This window comes from Pectinophora gossypiella, chromosome 26 (assembly GCF_024362695.1).
Source record: "Pectinophora gossypiella chromosome 26, ilPecGoss1.1, whole genome shotgun sequence".
NCBI lineage: Eukaryota > Metazoa > Arthropoda > Insecta > Lepidoptera > Gelechiidae > Pectinophora > Pectinophora gossypiella.
Genome location: NC_065429.1, coordinates 5,797,809 through 5,817,408, shown reverse-complemented (window position 1 = coordinate 5,817,408; position 19,600 = coordinate 5,797,809). Strand labels below are relative to the sequence as shown.

At 38.6% G+C, this 19,600-nt stretch overlaps 1 protein-coding gene across 3 annotated transcripts; it reads right to left on the bottom strand.

Moving 5' to 3' along the window:
• Positions 1–1,982: 1,982 nt before the first annotated feature.
• LOC126378383 (synaptic vesicle glycoprotein 2A-like) lies at positions 1,983–19,084 on the bottom strand. 3 transcript variants are annotated; one of them, XM_050026694.1, is made up of 16 exons: positions 18,970–19,084; positions 16,875–17,002; positions 16,283–16,422; positions 15,764–15,911; positions 14,748–14,910; positions 14,052–14,270; positions 13,112–13,232; positions 10,083–10,226; positions 9,279–9,371; positions 8,649–8,815; positions 7,595–7,708; positions 6,899–7,040; positions 5,997–6,066; positions 5,339–5,498; positions 3,983–4,137; positions 1,983–3,849 (listed from the first exon to the last, which is right to left on the bottom strand). In XM_050026694.1, the coding sequence occupies exons 2-15, from the start codon at positions 16,969–16,971 to the stop codon at positions 3,990–3,992; spliced, it is 1,926 nt and encodes a 641-aa protein (XP_049882651.1). In that variant the 5' UTR covers positions 16,972–17,002; positions 18,970–19,084; the 3' UTR covers positions 1,983–3,849; positions 3,983–3,989. The 3 variants fall into 3 exon arrangements, with proteins under 3 accessions (XP_049882651.1, XP_049882653.1, XP_049882652.1); XM_050026696.1 differs by having other exon boundaries at positions 18,903–18,988; XM_050026695.1 differs by lacking the exon at positions 18,970–19,084 and adding an exon at positions 17,771–17,874.
• Positions 19,085–19,600: the final 516 nt, after the last annotated feature.

Sequence of the window (19,600 nt, the reverse complement as noted above, 5' to 3'; positions counted from 1 at the left end):
ACCCCAATTGGGATATAGTCGTGAGCTTATGTTATGTTAGTACCAGTACTAATATTTTCCACATTATGGTAATTAGAAGAAGGGGTTTTTTTTTTTAATTTTTCTTCAGAGTTCGGTTTAAAATAGTTAAGTTTCCTTTACAATATTCTAGACTAACGTATTTACTATACTATAATAAATTATACTATAGCACACTCTAGGATTTAAATTTATCACTATTATAAAAAAAGAATGTCAGTTACAACCATTTCTCGACGTTTTTCTAAGATATGTTCAGCCTTAAAGCGCCTGTACTTTATGATAATAATAATTATTTAATTTTAATAATAATAACTATTTAATCATTTTATTTGTGACGTGAAATATATGGAAGAAATTATATACTGCCATCGTGGGTGACTATCGCGTTGGTCTAACAGAAAGCTCGGTGAGGTGTGGGTACTTAGTTCATCCTGCGATGAATGTACCTCTGACTACCCCAATTGGGATAAAGTCGTGAGTTTATATTATCATGTAGATCCTTTTATCCAACTCAGGGGATTCGTATCAAGCGGCTGCAAGTTCCCTTTTGATTACCGCCTAGGCTATTAAGGATTACATGTGTGTTTCTGTATGTATTTTCTAGTTATCTAACTTCAGGCCTAGCACGCTATGTAAGCGCGACGCGACATAAAATAAGGTCTTTGGTACACGCGTCTACCGAACCATCCGTGATTTTTTCAAGACGTCACACTCCAAAGGAAACATCTTATCTAAATATATAAAAGGAGAAACTGACTGACTCACTGACTGACATATCAACGCACAGCCTAAACGGCTAAACGTAGGTACTTGAAATTTGGAAGGGACGTAGCTTAGGTACCGTAGAGGTGCACTAAGAACGGAATTCCCGAAATTCCCATGGGAACGGGAATTAGCGGGAAAATCCTTCCACGCGGACGAAGTCGCGGGCAAAAGCTAGTTATTGTATATTGCCTAAAGAAGAGCCATGAAAAATAAATGAGAAAATTGATAGTTTTTAACTTCATTAGTGTGAAATTGTGTGACGCACTTTCCATATTCAAGTCGCGAGCAAGTCGACGCGTGAACGAGGATCGAGGAACCTTAACTCGTCTGTCAAATTTGACAACTCGCGCTTTGACATTCACTTGCTCTACTCGCGCCGTTGGCGTGCTAGGCGTGAAGTTTCCATATATTTATGTCAATCAGTTATTTTAGTGTTGGCAAGGAAAAATAATTATAATTCTATATATGGCAACATTTATTTCACAAAAGCTTATTTAAGTTTCGAGTATGAAATCTAGCTCACTAGTCTAGATGGAGCTTTGGACTCACGATCTGGAGGCCCGGGTTCGATTCCCGATGGAGACATTATCGAAAATAAGTGAGTCTGTCGTTCGTTCGGATATTACAGGCTGAATCACTGGATTATCCGAAATTTACCAACCTCAACAACCTTAAAATATCCCTTTAATATGCTTTTGTGAAACTAAAATGAACACATGGTCTATTATAAAGGCCACATTGAAGCTATTCACCTAAAGAATGTAAATACTTAATTTCAACAAATGTCAAATAGCAATATTGCTATTTAGATGAATTGCCAAAATGTGGCCGTTATTCCGAAAGCGGCCACATTGGAGCTATTCGTCTTAAAAGAAGCGTTTGACATTTGCGCCTGTAAAAGTAAGTGCGCAATGACAGTTACTTATGTTAAAATTAGCCCTAATGCTTCAATGTAGCCTTTTTATACGTCAAATTCTAAATAAACTCATCGGGTAGCTGTTTATATAAATTTAACTATAGCTATAATAATTAATTATTAATAATAATTTATTTACATTAAATTACATCTCATCCATCATATAATAAGGAACTTCCCAGGGCAAGTTCCCCAAAACACAATATAGAGGGCGCTCTGCAACTCCGACGTGATAATTAGTCATTATCTCATTGCTGGGGGTACCATAATTATTAAAAAAAAAAAAAAAAAAAAAAAAACATGACCGAGGCATTAATAAAAATTTGGGCGGAAGGCAAGAGGGAAACCACTGCCCTATTTTTCCCTAAAAAAGTAGCACGGAGAATGCTACACGGACAAGAGCGTGGCTCTTAAATTAGTGATACATAAAAATAAATATTGCTTGATATTTGGATCAGAAACGGTATAGAATTGTGTTGCTACCTACATTGCTTCTCTTTATTTTGATCAGAATAATAATGGGTGGATGATGTGTTGTGCTGGATGGGTCATCATTTATACCCAAAAACAAAGATAAAAGATGCATATGTCTGTTATCCATGAAATTAGAAGGCTAAGCGAAGGCAACTCTATACAGCACCGTCACATTTTTTTGTTTTTAATATAAAAATAGATGGCGTTATATAACGCCTTCGTTTAACCTTTTTCAGACATATGCATCTTTTATCTTTGTTTTTTTTTTTGGGTTTATAATGATCTTCTTCTTATCGTGTGGGTTGTGAGGTGGAATACTTGCCTCATCAACCCTGGTGTCAGGGTTACTATTGAGCCGCCAAAGGCCCCTGACATAGCTCATGTAACGACTACTTACTTACATCAGTAAGTAGTAACCGGGACCAACGGCTTAACGTGCCTTCCGAAGCACGGATCATCTTACTTTCGGACAGTCAGGTGATCAGCCTGTAATGTCCTAACCAAACTAGGGATCACAAAGTGAATTTTGTGATATGTCCCCACCGGGATTCGAACCCGGGGCCTCCGGATCGTGAGTCCAACGCTCAACCACTGGACCACAGAGGTTTATAATGATGACCCTTGATTTTACACCCAGGCACAATTACATCTTCCACCCATTATTATTCTGATCAAAATATAGAGAAGCAATATAGGTAGCAACATAATTCTATACCGTATCTGATTCAAATATCAAGGAACGTTAATTTTTATCTATGCCTCTACAATTAGATTATATTTTTGACTAATTATGTACCCGAGTGATAAGAAAATAGGTAGTTATCTTGTTTAACCTGAACAGCGCCTTCTGTATTTTTTTAGGGGCGCGTAACCTGGAAAGCCAGTCATTATAAACATTGTCGCATTCAGGTAAATAATGTCATTATTTTAAATGTTATTATCATTTTGATATTAGTATCATTGCTTTAAATTGAGTTATTTATTGCTTCGTTCATATGCAATTTATTTGACAGAATATCTTTTGAAGCGGGCGTGTCGTTAAAACCGACATCAGCCCATGGACTTCATATTAAGAATTACTGAAAGTTGTCTGTTTATTTTCTTTGATTACTTGTGGCTTTGCACGTTTTAGAGATAGTGTATCCTGTGGGTTGTGAGGTGAATTACCAACCTCATCAACCCTGGTGTCCTGGTGAATCCGAAATTAAAATGATCCGTGCTTCGGAAGGCACGTTAAGCATATACTGCTGGTGAGACCCCCGATATAAAAGCTGGATCAATTTCAATTCAATTTCATTTTATTTTTTCATTTTTATTTAATTTATTTTTGATCCGCTCCTGCGTGGTATATTAGTTACCCTATGTTACGACCTTTGGTATTAATCTGGCAAGACACATCAATGTATCACATGTACATTATCAATGTATTTGCAAAAATGTAACTATACCTTTATACATATATGCCAACCCGCAGTGGAGTATGGTGGAGTATGCTCCATACCCCCTCCGGTTGATTGAGGGCAGGCCTGTATCCAGCAGTATATAGGCTGTTTATGTATAATTTCTTAATCTAATGTCTTTTTTTTTACAATGAATGATGTGAAGTTGCTGTTCACAGAATGTCGCCGTGTAAAAAGAAAAATACTTATCACTCTTGAGAGCGTCGAAGAAATCTGAAAAGAAAGATATATCCTTTCAATGGATCTGGAAGAAGCTTGCTTCGCAAGGCAGGTTAATTATTATGTAACCGCAACGATAAGCGGCATCTGTGTTGTATGGGCGGAACTAATTATGTAATGAACTCACTGGTTGCCTACCGCGCCCGCACGGCGAGGCCGGTGGCGGCGGCGGCCAGCGCGGCGCACGTGACGGTGCTGACGATGGTGCCGCCGTTGCCCAGCCCGCGCACCAGGGCGCCGCCCGCGTACGATATGCTCAGCATCAGCCCGTGCGCTGTCGTCCTGAAAATAAAATATACATAATCAGCATAACGGGAATTCGACTCAGTATTCGTTACCATGTCACTGACACCCAGACGTACCCGTATGGCTACCTGTCCGTACTTATACAGGGTGTTAGTGACACTAACGAATAATGATCGGAATCATTCAGACCATGAATCTGAGTTGATATCATCATCATCAGCCCATTACGTCCCCACTGCTGGGGCACGGGCCTTCCCTATGGATGGATAGGGAGATCGGGCCTTAAACCACCACGCGGGCCCAGTGCGGATTGGTGGTTATTAACGACTGCTAATGCAGCCGGGACCAACGGCTTAACGTGCCTTCCGAAGCACGGAGGAGCTCGAGATGAAAACTTTTTTTTTTTTGTGGTCACCCATCCTATTACCAGCCTCTGCGAAAGTTGCTTTACTTCAACAATCGCAAACCGAGCGCGTTTACCGCTGCGCCACCGAGCTCCTCAGAGTTGAGTTGATATCAAGTGGAATTAATTTCCTGTTGGAAAATTCATGAAAATTTTAGTGTTTTTTTATTGATTCGATGATTTAAAAACTCGCACAAAACTCACTACGACAATCCGCACTCACTGTGTCCTTCCGTTTTGTCACCGCATCAGGCCGTTTTAAGCTTTTTACAACACCTACTACTGGATTCCACATACTTGATAATTGTGCGAGTTCAGATGGTTCCGAACATTCCGATTTCAAATACATAAATAAGCGGCAAAGAAAGAGGGTAGACAGATATGTCTGCCCGTAAAAAGTTATGGATCTACCTACTCCACTCCAATCTCACTCGTGATCATGGCACTTGCAACAGTGTCGAAATATCGGGAGTCTCATATCCCTATTACAAACGCGGTAAGAACCCGTTATTATGTGTTTTAATTATGATAATAACCGCGTAAATTTAAAACAATCTAAGTTATGTTCTATGTATGATTTTATTGACCTCTCACACCATGCGGGGTTGGCTGGAAGTGATCTCTTTTAGAGATAAGTCAGCCTTTCGTACCTATTTTTTTTTGTCATTAATTTAATTATTGTGTACAATAAAGAGTTTAAATATGTATACACTTTGAAACCATGTCACATTAACTTTTTTGACAAATTAAACCGTAAGTCTCATTAAATGTCAAATATGATAGTGCGACAGGGTTCTAAAGTGGGTACATGATATTGCTCATGATTTTACCTACCTGACATTAGCAGGGTAGTGTTCAACGACCTCGTAGCCGACTGTGAAGTATATTAGAGTGAGGAACACCCGGTATACAGCCTCCACTATGTATAGCGCCGTCTCGCTCTTCGCCAGGTAGATAGACGGAGATAGCAGCACACACACGCCGCACAACGCCACTGGAACGAACATAGGGTGTAAGGGGTTAAGGTTTTACGGGCATACATTACGGGCATCGGGCTAACCTCTTAAAATTATTGACCATTCATTCGCTCATTTGTTTTAAAATTAACAGCTGTCAATCTTAATGTTCCTTCCCTTTTCGGCGGATAAGAAAATGACAGGTATAACTTAAAGTAAAATTAGGAGGTGTCTGCAGGAATCGGGGCCATTATGGATTTAAATAAATAGACAGGGTATTAGTGACATTGTAACGAATACTGAGGGGGATGATTCAGACTATTTCAGACCATGATTCTGAGTTAATATCAAGTGGAATTTTTCCGTCGCAAAATTAATGATATTTTTTAGCTTTTTAAGTTATTTTCAATTCTATACTTTTCCACTTGATATCAACTCAGAATCATGGCCTGAATCATCCCTCAAAGTTTTCGTTACAATGTCACTAACACCCTGTATAATACTGATAAGATTAATGGAAACAGATCCTAACTCACCCATCGGTCTCAGTTTTTGTGGTAGAAGCGCTAACACAGCTGCTGCCAGCATGGCGTGTGCTACGTAACTCTGAAAAAAAAATACTCATTTTTACTGGTGGTCCGACGGTGACAGTGTTGTTGATTAATGTTGGTGGTAAGTATTTATTTTTTTATGATGATGGTAATTATGATAATGCTGGTAATTATGATGATGGTGGTAATTATGACGATCTTGGAAATTGTGATGATGCCGGTTAAGATGGTGGTGATGGTAATTATGATGATGATGGACATATTATGCGGTCCCCAAAACACGGTCTGGAGAAGCAAAGCACCACCTACGCGGCACCTACGAGGTGGTCTGACACCCTGAAGATGATGGCGGGTGGCAGCATGTAGAGAGCGGTCCACGCAGCATATAACAGTACCAAGTGTGCGATCCTTAACAGTGAGGGAACGACGGAGATAAAGATGACGATGATGGCAATTACGACGATCTTGGTAATTGTGATGATGCCGGTCTAGATGATAGTAATGGTAATTATGATGGTGCTGGTAATTATGACGATGGCGGTAAAGATGATGACGATGGTAATTATAATACATAAACTCAAAGACAACCTGCAGCCACTGTTGATACGAAGGTTTAAGATGGATATGATGAACCTTATGGTGACAATGACAAGGAATCGGCCTATTGCCCAAAACAATTGTCAGAATCCCTCTGTCGGTTTTTACGACATGTCCGGGAAGATATTGTCCGAGTCCCTCTGTCTGATTTTACGACAAATGGAAATGTTGTGTACACCTATAATTGGCTTATGTAACAAGTCTAATTTCTAATGTAACTTTTATTTTATTTAATGTTTTATTATATAAGCTGTTGGTGTACCGTTTTATAAATAAATAAATATGTATACCTGTTCAGCGGCGAGCGGGTGCAGCCTCGACGTCAGATCTGCATGTCTGCTGCATCCGCGCTGCATGCCGCGCAGCACTGTGGAGTTGAACACGCACCACTCGTCCAGCTCGCGGCCCAGCTCCATGTCTGTGTCTATTATACTGTCGACAAATAATATACATACAAAAAATAAATAATAAAAAAGTTTATTTAGGTAAAACCTACGACACATACATTTAACACATTAAAATATACACATATTTAGTTGGAAAACATAAAGGTATATGGGTGCCGCAGCTCACCAAAAAAGGCCAGGACATACATAAACTCACGCCTAATTCCCACCGGGGTTCACAGGGTCGCTTACCTAACCTAAAGATTTGACAGGTCCGGTTTTTTACAGAAGCGACTGCCTGTCTGACCTTCCATCCCGCGAAGGAAAAACCAGCCCAATACAGGTTAGGTCAGATACCTCCGAAAAAGCATTTCTCGGGAATGTGGGTTTCCTCACGATGTGTTCCTTCACCGTTGAGCACGTGATAATCATTTATGATTCAAACATGAATTCGAAAACAAACTCGACAATCATTGGTTTAGGCCTGTGCTGGATTCGAACGCTGAACGCTATGCCGGGTTTTATACATTTTTTATTCTACGGTTATAAGATCTATTCCCGTATGAAGCTCTTAAGGAAAAGGTCAAACAGTTTACTCACGTGCTGTTTACAAACAGACATCCCCCGAAGAAAGTGTATGATGTCTTGATATTGAGGAAGGCGACATCATAGAACGAGCAATTCCTGAACGCCACGTGGGACAGTAGCATGTCTCTGTAATAGAAAACGTTGAAACTTCACACAACCAAGACGATCAAGACGCTTCTAGCGACACCTCATTTGTTATATTTGATAAGCAGTTCAGAAGTTTAGACGGAACATACAGTCATGAACAATATCATGTACCCACTTTAGAACCCTGTCGCACTATCATATTTGACATTTAATGAGTCTTAACGTTTAATTTCTCAAAAAAGTTAATGTGACATGGTATCAAAGTGTACACATACATAAGGGGTCAAACACTTAACTTGTATTTACCGCAGTTGGCTAAAATATTATACTGGCAAGCAGTATGATAATTATGATAATGGTAAATATGATACTGGTGATGGTAACTATGATGATGATGATCATGAAATAAACACATTGCATTATTGAATGTGGCGCCATCTGTTGCATATGAATGCAACTGGTAGAAGCTAACGTTGTAGTATATTTATCTTTTCTCGTGTGGGTTTTATTTCGAATGGACAGGAGCAGGACTAGTGTGTAATGGTTAACACGCCTGCCCCGACTTGACAAACCGCGGGTTTACAGTAGTTAAACAGAAACTTGGCAAAAAAGGTTATTATAAGGTTAGTGATTATTTAAAAGATATGAATGCATGGGATTAACTGCCAGAGAACTGATATTAGGCACCTAAATCACTCCATTGTATAACAATTTTTTAATGTTTTTTTTTTTATAAAGAACGTCTAGGGCCCTGTGCCGAGGCTTTTCTTGCAGCTTCTTTTCCCCGGCTATACAGGTTGTGAGAAGCTGCAGAAGTTTTAGGCGGATGAGACGTTCGTTGTGTAAAAGTTGACGATTCAAAGTGTAACTATGTCACCTACTGAATAAAGATATTTTTGAATTCAGGTCCCGTTCAATCGTTACCGATGACATTACACTGGTGACATTTGAAAACAATAAAAACCACTAAAAAACTTACCTGAAGGTGCAGTTAGTGAAGCTGACATTGCTATAATGGACATTCTCCAACGTCCTGTTATAATGTTCGTTGTGGTACGTTGTATTCTCTATTATTATCTTGGACGCCTCGAAGAGGTCACTCGAAGTGTTTATGACTGTCGATGGTACATAGGATGACAGGTAGAACTGGAAATTAAAGGATTGGTCCTGTTAAGTACCTTCCTATTTGCTGGGTTATTAAATAACTCCAAAAATAAGTTTTCAAAACGATTATAATAACTCTTGACAATACAAAACAATGGTTACAACGGGCACTGGATGACAACTGGCCATGTAGGGAACCAGCGGGAAGAGGCGCGCGGGCGCAGGTTGTGGTGCGCAGGCGCGGTACGGCGGCGGTGGGGCGGTGCGACGATGGTAAATATATACTTTATAACTTTAGCTATGTATTTTTGTTCTTTACTACTTTTCTTCTTTTTTCTTTTTTACAGTTATTTTATATTAAGTAAATTTGATTTGATTTTGATTTGATTTGAATATCAAAAATACAAACATGATTTCAAACTCAAAGTCGAACTCAGTGGTTTACGGTCTGAGGTGGGCACTTATCTGAATTACATTAATTTTCTTTGTTTTTCGTTATAATTACCTGTAGGGCTGTGGTAAATAGCAGTATACCGCCGAGACAGAGCGTGGTACGACGATATGTGGTTGAAAACAGCTGGAATATCGTCACCCAGAACTGTAATACAAAAAATTTCATGTTAGAGCTTCATAATTACCATCATCATCATAGTTACGGGCATCATCATCATTACCGTCAACATCATCACCATTACCGCCACGTCACTAAAAACGCAGAACCGATATACATGAAATTTGGCATGAAGATAGAACATAGGATAGTTTTTATCTCGGATATGACAGGCATAGTATTTTTGGCGGCGAGGGTGTCCTTCCGCCTAAGGATGGGTTCGGGGTACCGAACTGAGCATAGTACCCCGCTAGTCACAAGTTGGTAGTGTGACTAGGGATCAACAATCCATTTGAGTCATGCCAGATGTTGTATATATGCATCTCGCTGTGTAAACTTCAATATCGCGTTTCAGGACTGCATTATTGAATGTGGCGCCATCTGTTGCTTACGGGCGGAACTAGCTGGTCAACTAGTTGGGTCCGCCCACATGTTAAATATTGTGTTTTATGCTATTTGTAGCGTTCTTCAATATTCAATATTCTTTATTTGCATACTACCTCCCTCCTCCTACTACTACCCCCCACCTATACTTTCTTCCTTCGTTCCTTTAATCTTTTTTTTAATTGCTTACTTTTTTTTTCTTTTTTTTCTTTAGGAACTAACATTTCTATCTTTCTAAATAAAGTGGTTGGATAGGTTAGGTTCCAACGATTAAAGTGCCATCGATGTAGCTTTGCATACTCGTGGAGTACTCACCATCTCGACGCTATTGCACCGGACAGGCGGTCGTCGCTTGCCCGGCAGGGAGAGTTCGCCGAGGTGGTATGTCGGCGCGCGGCTGTTAGCGGCCGCCACGTTCGCCTTCCCGCAGAAACGGATCTGATTGCCGCTGTGGATGTTCTGAAATTGAAGGAATACAATACAATACAAATACACTTTATTGAACCAAAATAAAAAAGAAATAATTACAAAAAGTATCTTAACAAGAATATTATAAAATATTATTAAAATATATATATTTATTTGAATATTATTAGATCAAGTTTTCTTTTTAAGTCGTAGCATAGACAGAATAATATCCGTACATCCGAGAACTCGATTGTTACTGAGCAATCTGGCATGTCCTGGTCATCCCTTATGTATAAGAAGTGGTTAAGACTTGTATCCAAATGACAATGGGCACTTTTGTATGAAACTTGGTCCAAGAACCTCCACTGATGAGACTTATATGTAATGAAAGCTTATGCTTTCCCTATGATTCTGGCAAAGTTCTATCAGATTCTGTCCCGGGGTTCTTTTTTTACGGCCATGTTTGTCCTGGCTAAAAATGTGATAAAATACAGTGGGAGCTAAAATCGACTCAAGATTTGTTGCTGGATAACTAAGTCTACATAAATAATTATGTATCATATTGTATATCATTTTAAAGAGGATCTTTTCCAGAATCCGAAACATAAAAAAAAAACAAAAAAAAATCTTTTTGTAAGCGAATTATAGTCAATTTATATCTGCAGCGCCATTGTTTCTCGGTAGCTAAGTTCAAGTTTCATGCCCTTTACCCCTTCCAAAAGTATCTTACCGATTTTTTTGTATATTGCTTCCGGAATTTGATCTGAGTGATAATAACAAGAAAAATAAATAGACACCTCTCCGATAGAGACCGCCTAAGCTATTGCCTTTTGCAAGAAATCGTCATCATTAGCAAGTCATTGCGGTATTGCATATAAGCTTATCAGCAACTTGGAACCTCCACTGGTGAGACTTGCATGTAATGATAGCTTATACATGTCCTATGATTCTGGCAAAGTTCTATCAAACTCTGTCCTAGGGTTTTTTTACGGCCATGTTTGTCCTGAGTGTACAATAGTGGACTGCAAAATCACCTCAGGATTTGTTATCGAAAAACTATTTAACTAAGTCTATATACATAATTATATATCATAATGTATATCAATTTTAAAGGGGAAGGTTATCAGAATCAGAAACACAAATAAAAAAATGCATTAAGTATGTAAGCGACTTTTAGCCAACGCACGTCCGTAGCACCATTTTTCTCAGCAGCTACGTACGAGTTTCGCGCCTTCCAACCTTTCCAAAGAAGCCCAATCATTTTTTCCTTCTTCTGATATTGCATTCTTAACCTGACAAGTGACAACAACAAGAAATAAAATAGATACCATTCCGATAGAGGCCGCGTAAGCTATGGACCTATTGCAAGATAACGTACTCAAAGGCTAGTCATTATAATCCAACAGACGTAACATGATTAGAATGCGGCGGGACGGAAATGTAGTACATCGCCTTATGCGAAAGAGACGAAATATGTGTCTCTTTAACACTAACAGTATACAGCTTAGTACGAGAGAAACAAGAAATAAGTCATTCTAATCAAGATGCAATACAATGACTCTATTGTATACAAAAGAAACACATTTATTAAACAAGTTCAGGCAATAACTGGTGCAAAAGGCGGCTTTGTTGCCAAGGTAGCAATTACTACCAGGCAACCTTACGTTTACGATACGTTTGTTGTACCATTCGGCATTGTTTATAATACAAGATATAAGCCTGGATTAATAAAACAAGATTGTGGTGAAAGAAAACATACTACATTTGCGTCCTCCCGCATTCTAATCATGTTACGTCTGTTGGATTATAATGACTAGCCTTTGAGTACGTTATCTTGCAATAGGTCCATAGCTTACGCGGCCTCTATCGGAGAGGTGTCTATTTATTTTTCTTGTTATTATCACTCAGATCAAATTCCGGAAAGAATATACAAAAAAATCGATAAGATACTTTTGGAAGGGGTAAAAGGCATGAAACTTGAACTTAGCTACCGAGAAACAATGGCGCTGCAGATATAAATTGACTATAATTCGCTTACAAAAAGATTTTTTTTTGTTTTTTTTTTTTATGTTTCAGATTCTGGAAAAGATCCTCTTTAAAATGATATACAATATGATACATAATTATTTATGTAGACTTAGTTATCCAGCAACAAATCTTGAGCCGACTTTAGCTCCCGCTGTATTTTATCACATTTTTAGCCAGGACAAACATGGCCGTAAAAAAAGAACCCCGGGACAGAATCTGATAGAACTTTGCCAGATTCATAGAGAAAGCATAAGCTTTCATTACATATAAGTCTCATCAGTGGAGGTTCTTGGACCAGATTCGCCCATTCTCCTTTTAATTTTTAATTGTATTATTTTATTGTATGATACCCAACTAGTATTTGTGTATACGTTTTATATGGACCTGTGTCTGAAATAAAGATTATTATTATATTACTTAGAACGGTAACTCTCTGCCCCGCACCAATATACCGCTCCTCTGGATCTTACTTTAGTCTAAACGGCAGTTAAACGGCACACAGTACGAATGAGATTTCTGTATGAAGTGTCCAGGGTGTGGTCGTCATAAGACCGAATGTCCTTTTAAAATCCAAACTCCATTGTTTAACTATTGTGTCTGGAAATCTCGGCCTTGGGAGGTTAAGACAGAATTAATACAGGGTGTTAGTGACACCGTACTGTGTTAGTTCAGACCGTGAATCTGAGTTAATATCAAGCGGAATTTTCTGTCGAAAAACTCATGGAAAAATGTAACTTTTTTTTCATTATTTTCAGTTCCATACTTTTGCGACAGAATCATGTACTGAATCAGTATTGGTTATGGTCACTAACACTTTGTACTCATAAAACAGCAAAAACTCACATATCAGCTTGTCCTGTAAAATTTTACAAATGTGGGTTACTGTGTTTTGCTTTTGGGCGACTTACCTGATAAACTGTCATCGCGTCGACTTCTCGCCCCACTTCGAGAAGGAACCTCGGCGACTCCTGTGTCCAGATAAGACTGACCAGTGAAGCCAGGATCGGTAGCGTGCATAGAAGCAAGTATCTGTAAAAAATTATGTCATTTATATACTCCTTCCCGACTTCGCACGGGTGGACATGTATTTTTAAAGTGTAAATTTTAGAGGAGATTCCTATTTTTTCTAGTAATAAACATATCCTATGTTACTCAGGGTACTCAGGGATAATGTAGCATTCTAATGGTGAAAGATATTTTGAGTCCAGTCCAGATTTTCAGTCCAGTATTTTTTGAATTCTTCTTCTTTGCGAGTCGATGGCGATCGATACAAAATTTGAATTTATTCAATACAAACAAAAATACAAATCTTTCCTTTTTATAATATTAGTATAGAGTATAGATTTACACTTTTTAATCGAACGTCATCATCCGCCGAGCGTTATCCCGTTTTTCACAGGGTCCGCTTACCTAATCTGAAGATTTTACAGGTCCCGTTTTTGACAGAAGCGGCAATCATTTGCAATTTCAAATGTATTTTCGGTGGTATGTGACCTAGTCTTTATTGGTCTGGTTTTCCCATCGCGGGTTGGAAGGTTAAGATAGACAGTCACTTCTGTGAAAAACCGGACACCTGTCAAATCTTCAGTTTAGGTAAGCGGACCCTGTGAAAAACGGGATAATGGTGACATTTGAGAAGATATGTATATCTCACCGGTGCCAGTCGCTGTAGTGGTCCTAAGTTACAACAGCAAACATGGATAAATGACTAAGTGAATAACAAAATAAACAGCGTTTCGTAAATCTGTCCCGAGTACGATATTCGCCGCAAAAACAGTCGAGATAAAGAAAAGAAATAAAATGTAAAAAAAGGAAAAGTTAATCGTTATTTAAAAAGGTGTATCTCACCGGTGCCAGGCGCTGAAGTGGTCGTTGTTCTGCGTGAGCGTGGAGGCGCCGGTGAGTGGCAGCGCGGCGCGGGCCAGCGCGGCGGCGGCCAGGCAGCCCGCGCCCGCCGCCGCCGGCAGCGCCGCCAGCGCGCGCCCGCGGGACCCGCGCGGGGACATGGCGCCCACGTACGTGTACGACGACGGCACCACGCCGCCCGACCCCAGCGCCGAGCTGAACCTGGCGCGGGACATGTGTGTCACACTCGATCATGAGATAAACAACTTATCTAGAAAACTAAGCCAGTCTATGATATTTGAGTTATTCTCCATTGGGATAGTCAGATGTACACCCATCGCAAGATGAAATATTAAACCTACACGATAGGCTTTTTCTTTTTAAATATTTTATTATCATATCATGGTCAGTCTTCTTTAGAAATGATCAAGTCAATCGAATAGTTACTTTCAAATATTTACGAAATTTCAACTTTATAATTAAGTATGATTATCAAAGGTAATTATGATGATAATGAAGACGTTCGATGGTAACTATGAACGCGGTATTCATTGTTACAGTGATGGTAATTATGATGGCGATATTAATTACAACGATCATGGTATTTATGATGGTGATGTTATTTGTGACGGGGTTTATAATCGCGTCGGAAATTGTATCTTATCGTGATGCTAACTAGGCGAGTGATGGTCCACTGACCTGGCCATCATGAAGGTGCCGTAGGTGGGCATGAAGGCGGCGACGGCGGCGAATACCGCATTGACGGCGAGCGCCGACAGCAGCGCTCGCCGCGCCCCCAGCCGCCCACCCAGCGAGCCCCAGAACGCACCGCCCAGCGCGCCGCCCACTAAGCTGATTAGCACTATAATGGGACGAGAAAAATGAGAGCATTTTCACATGGCATGGCTATTTTTTTTAAAGGAACTATCGTAAGTACAGGTCGGATTTTTGGAGGCATATTTACCTAAACTTGATGGTTGTCCATAACATCAGACATCAATATCAACTCTATGTGTATAGTGATTTATCGTACAAGCCTACGGTTACTACACCTACAGTGCAGTATAATTTTAGTTCTTTATCCTTTATATATCACTAGTAATATTTAGCAAACTTGGATATAGAAACGTCATCGATGCGTAGCCTAGACACAAACTGCACAAAATGTTTGTTTACCTATTGCTTACCCACAGGTTTTTGTTACCTACTTATCTATGTATAATGTAAGACGGACATCGTAGATACCTAGCACCGACACAAACCATGGTTTAACGATGCTAGTTAGCATAATCACTGTTTGCACTTAATTTTTGAAATAAATAAAAAAAAGTTGTCTTTTGCCATGTTGACAAAATATTAAAAAGTAAACATGCATATTGGATTTTCATATACTTTTTTGTATCACTTATTTTTATGGCAGTAACGTCATATTTTCAGCTTCCTTTTTAAAAAGGAAAAGGACGTATTCTGAGTAGGGCTTTTATATTTTTTTTATTTAAATAAAGAATTAGAATAAAGTATATGCTTCATAATATTACAATCTAGCTTACGGTTTAATAAAACATTAAATAAAATAAAAGTTTCATCAGGAATTACACTGTTACATATACCAATTATAGGTGCACACAACATTTGCAGTGTAAGACAACGTAACCGTTTAGGTAGATAACCAAATGCATTACAAATGTGTATGATATTTTGATATCTTCACTCACCGAGCCAATTCTTTTCATGCGGCAGTATGCAGAGCTCGATCTCAGCAGACGGCAGTATGAAGGGTATGGCTGAGAGCTCCAGTGAAGCGCCGGCCACCGCCAGACCACATGCCACCACCACCCGCACTTGGGATAGCCCACAACCCGCCTGTCAGTGAAAGCGTTGTTGTTACATCTTGGATTAAGTCATGTAGAGTGTACTCTTTTTTGTGCATCTTATTATTTTGAAGACGTCTTTGTTACTGGCTCGGATATAGGTAATTATGCCGGTGATGGTTATTATGATAGTGATGGTAATTATGATAGTGGTGATGATAATTACGATACTGAAGGTAATTATTATGATGGTGGTAACTATGATAGTGATGGCAATTATCACAATGATAATAATGATGGTGATCTATGTTTCCAAACTTTATTTTCGGGTTTGCATTTCACGCGGCGTAGGCGCAGATTGCTCTGGTGTTGACTATGACAGGTTCCGCGATGTAGCTACCTCGTGATTTCTGGGTCCCTCACCTGCCTGAGCGCCTGTTCGTGGAACTGCTCGAGGGCGGATGCGTCGCCGCCGTCCAGCAGCTCGCCGCTCTCGTTGTCAGGTGGGTTGTCAGGCGGGCCGCTCGCCGACGCGGATCCCGGCTCGCCCGCGCCTTCTGTGCCTGATTTCATTTATTCAGTTAATGAAGTGAAGATAGCCACAATCAAGTTAAGCAATGGTGCTGATTCCAGTACATACCATCTAATTTTATTTGAAGTTATACCTGTCATTTTCTTATCCGCCGAAAACGAAAGGGACAGGTAATCGACAGGCATAAAATTTGTGACGAAGCCGGCGTGGATTTCATTTACGTAGTTGGTGGGGGTGTTTTTACGGCCACTAGCCGGGACCAACGACTTAACGTGCCCTCCGAAGCACGGAATCATCTTACTTTTTGGACAATCACGTGATTCAAGCCTGCAAAGTCCTTAGCAAACAAAGGTCAGTCTCACAAAGTGATTTCGACATGGACCTCCGGATCAAAAAAATTCGGAATTAATTCATAATTTGAATAAAATATTTTGTTATGACAGGAAAAATTAATAGAAAAATAAACACAAAAAGACAACATACCAGCAAGCCTATCTTCGGTGTAGGTCATGGTGCCGAAGCCAGGCCGCGCTGAGCCCTCAGAGACGGAGCGGCCCACCAACCACGCTGCCTCTTCCATGACCTCTGCTTACGCTACTTGGCCCACACATCTATGAGGAAAGAAAGTCTATGTATAGTTCTTGCTTGGAGAAAGAGATCCAATATGATAGCAGTAGGGAATGCAATCCTGATCTCACGGGATCTCATCTAATTTTTCGGGATCCATCCCGAAGCATAATAGAACGAGATCCCGAGATTGACGGGATTGGAATCTCCTAGAGTTACCTATACTTTTTGTTTTGATTATGCTTATTTCCTAAGAAAACTTAATTATTTAGTTGAAGATGCGTTGTGCCTGGGTGTAATAAGGCTAAACGAAGACATAATGTCTGTTATTCATTAAATGAGAATGTTAAACAAAGGCAACTCTATACAGCACCATATATATTTTTAGGGGAATGTAGCCTGGAAAGTCCCTGATTATCATCATCATCATCATATTTTATAATACTACTGACTTTACTTTCATGCTACTGCCACTAAAAACACAAAGACTAAAGCGACTGTAGTTTATATGACGCGCAATTTATGAACTATGAGGCGTTACAAATCTTGTTAAACATGATTAGTCAATTTAAACCGCGCGGGGGATGATAAATGCTCCATTATCGCATTTATATGCGCTCTTTTTGCGCTCTGAATTTCGTTATACATCCACATTAATTTAACAAAATAAAGGGCAATAATGGATTTAAAAGCAATAAGTTAACTTGTTATTACAGTAAACACAATAAACACTGGTTAAAATTGATTTTTTTTATGTCGCGATAACAAATGATAAGAAACACTTCACAATAATCAAGTTTTAAAACACTTACGTTGGGTAAATTATCGGAAATTATGTCTCAAATTCAATACAATATCACAACTTTAAAGCAATTTTAAATCGAAATACTTGTGATTGCAATGTATAGAATAAAATTTTTTTTTTTTTTGGTTTGGTTTTCCCCGAAGGGTAAGGCAAAGGGAACTATGCCCATACAGCCATGTCTGACGTATTTTTTTTCTTGATGATTAATGAAATGATGAAAGGTGATGATGATGAAACCTAAGCCCCCACCCTCGGAGTAGACTCCTACTCCGAACCCCAAACGAATTAACTCAAAAGTCCGCATAAACTTTTGAGTTATGAAGCGGCTTCCTGACACGAAGCGAAAATAGGCAGATACACTTTGTTTATTGAATACTCCAATATAATAACACTCGCGAATGTCTTCCGACTAACTTAATGCGATCATTAACCACAAAACACCACTTCGTATTAATTATTTAGATTATTCAATGAAGAAAGCAACTGTCCCGTTCCCGCCTCCCGCCAAAAAACGTATAGAATAAAATAAATAAAAATACGAATATGACAGATTGACAAGTATCTTGACTTCAAATAGGTACTACCAATGTAACAATTATGAATATTACGTTAATAAATTAAAAATACACAAAATATCATCGATCCCTATTTACGACATGCGTTTTTGAGAGACGAACGTCTATAAAGTAAAGCCATGCAAATTAGCCGGATCATATTGAATGAGTAAATTTTTGAACGGAATTACGAAAGTTATTTTTAAATAATAGTGTTGTAGTTTATTGATTTTGATTCCATGGAAATATATCGATTAAATACAGTTAACAAACAAAAAATAAATATGCCATATTCTAAAACGTGATAAGCGAAGACGCCGCATAATAACAGTAGTGACATCATTCGACAGCAAGTAAAGACCTTGAACTATAGCTATTAAAATTCTTTAATAATCGATACTCATAAAATCAATAATTTTACCAAAATATTCTTTATCAGACTAAAGTTCGATTAAGTACAAAAGCAAATAAATTTTACAAAAAGCATGCCAATCTATCACTCACGATTTTCAGCATTTATTATTTTCTGTATATAAAAGCCGTGCAACACAGGTGTATCATAAAAATATTTTGTACAAAAATTACATTGTGATAGGATTTCGCTGGTGTTGTGTGCAAATTTTGCAATAAAATAATTTGGAGTGTTTAGAACCTGCAACACAGTTTATGACACCACATTTTATTTAGTTTACAGTTTCTTATATGCACAATTAGTCCATTACTACATGTTTAAAAAGAAAACGTTTTTGAAACATATTCTGCAGACAACATTTCACCCAGTTTTGCAACAGCAGTCACAGACGAGATTGCGGAAGTAGGATATTTTTAGAACAACTACCTACTCATTGTTTATTTTTTAAGAACCAAAACTTTAGACATACTACGGTTTTTTCATTTGATCTTTCACCATTTGAATTGCATTTCCGTAAACTTTTGCGAATGTGTATCGGTTAACATCGCAATCCTTATTATTAATATCTCGTGTAGAACGAATATATCACATAGGAGTTTAAGGTCAAGAAAGAAACAGTATTAGGTTGCATTATGAATTAGAAAGAGACAGACGAATGTGAAGATCAAGGCAATATAAATGGTATTTGGTCTCGAGATTAAAATAAAAAAAATATATATTTTAATAGCTTTCTATATTTTCATGCCATATTTCAAGATAACGGTTAAAAATACTAATTACATTGAAATCAAGCTATCTATGCCATGTCTTTTATGAATTATCAACAACAAAATTCCAAGATTTTTATCTCATTTGTGTTGACTTATATCGA

Coding starts and splice junctions, on each gene's coding strand:
- LOC126378383 (XM_050026694.1), bottom strand. CDS start 16,971: ATGGAAGAGGCAGCGTGGTTGGTGGGCCGCTCCGTCTCTGAGGGCTCA. Junction 15,912..16,282: donor ACGAACAGGCGCTCAGGCAG/GTGAGGGACCCA, acceptor TTTCACTGACAG/GCGGGTTGTGGGCTATCCCA. Junction 10,227..13,111: donor ACGCGATGACAGTTTATCAG/GTAAGTCGCCCA, acceptor CTTCAATTTCAG/AACATCCACAGCGGCAATCA.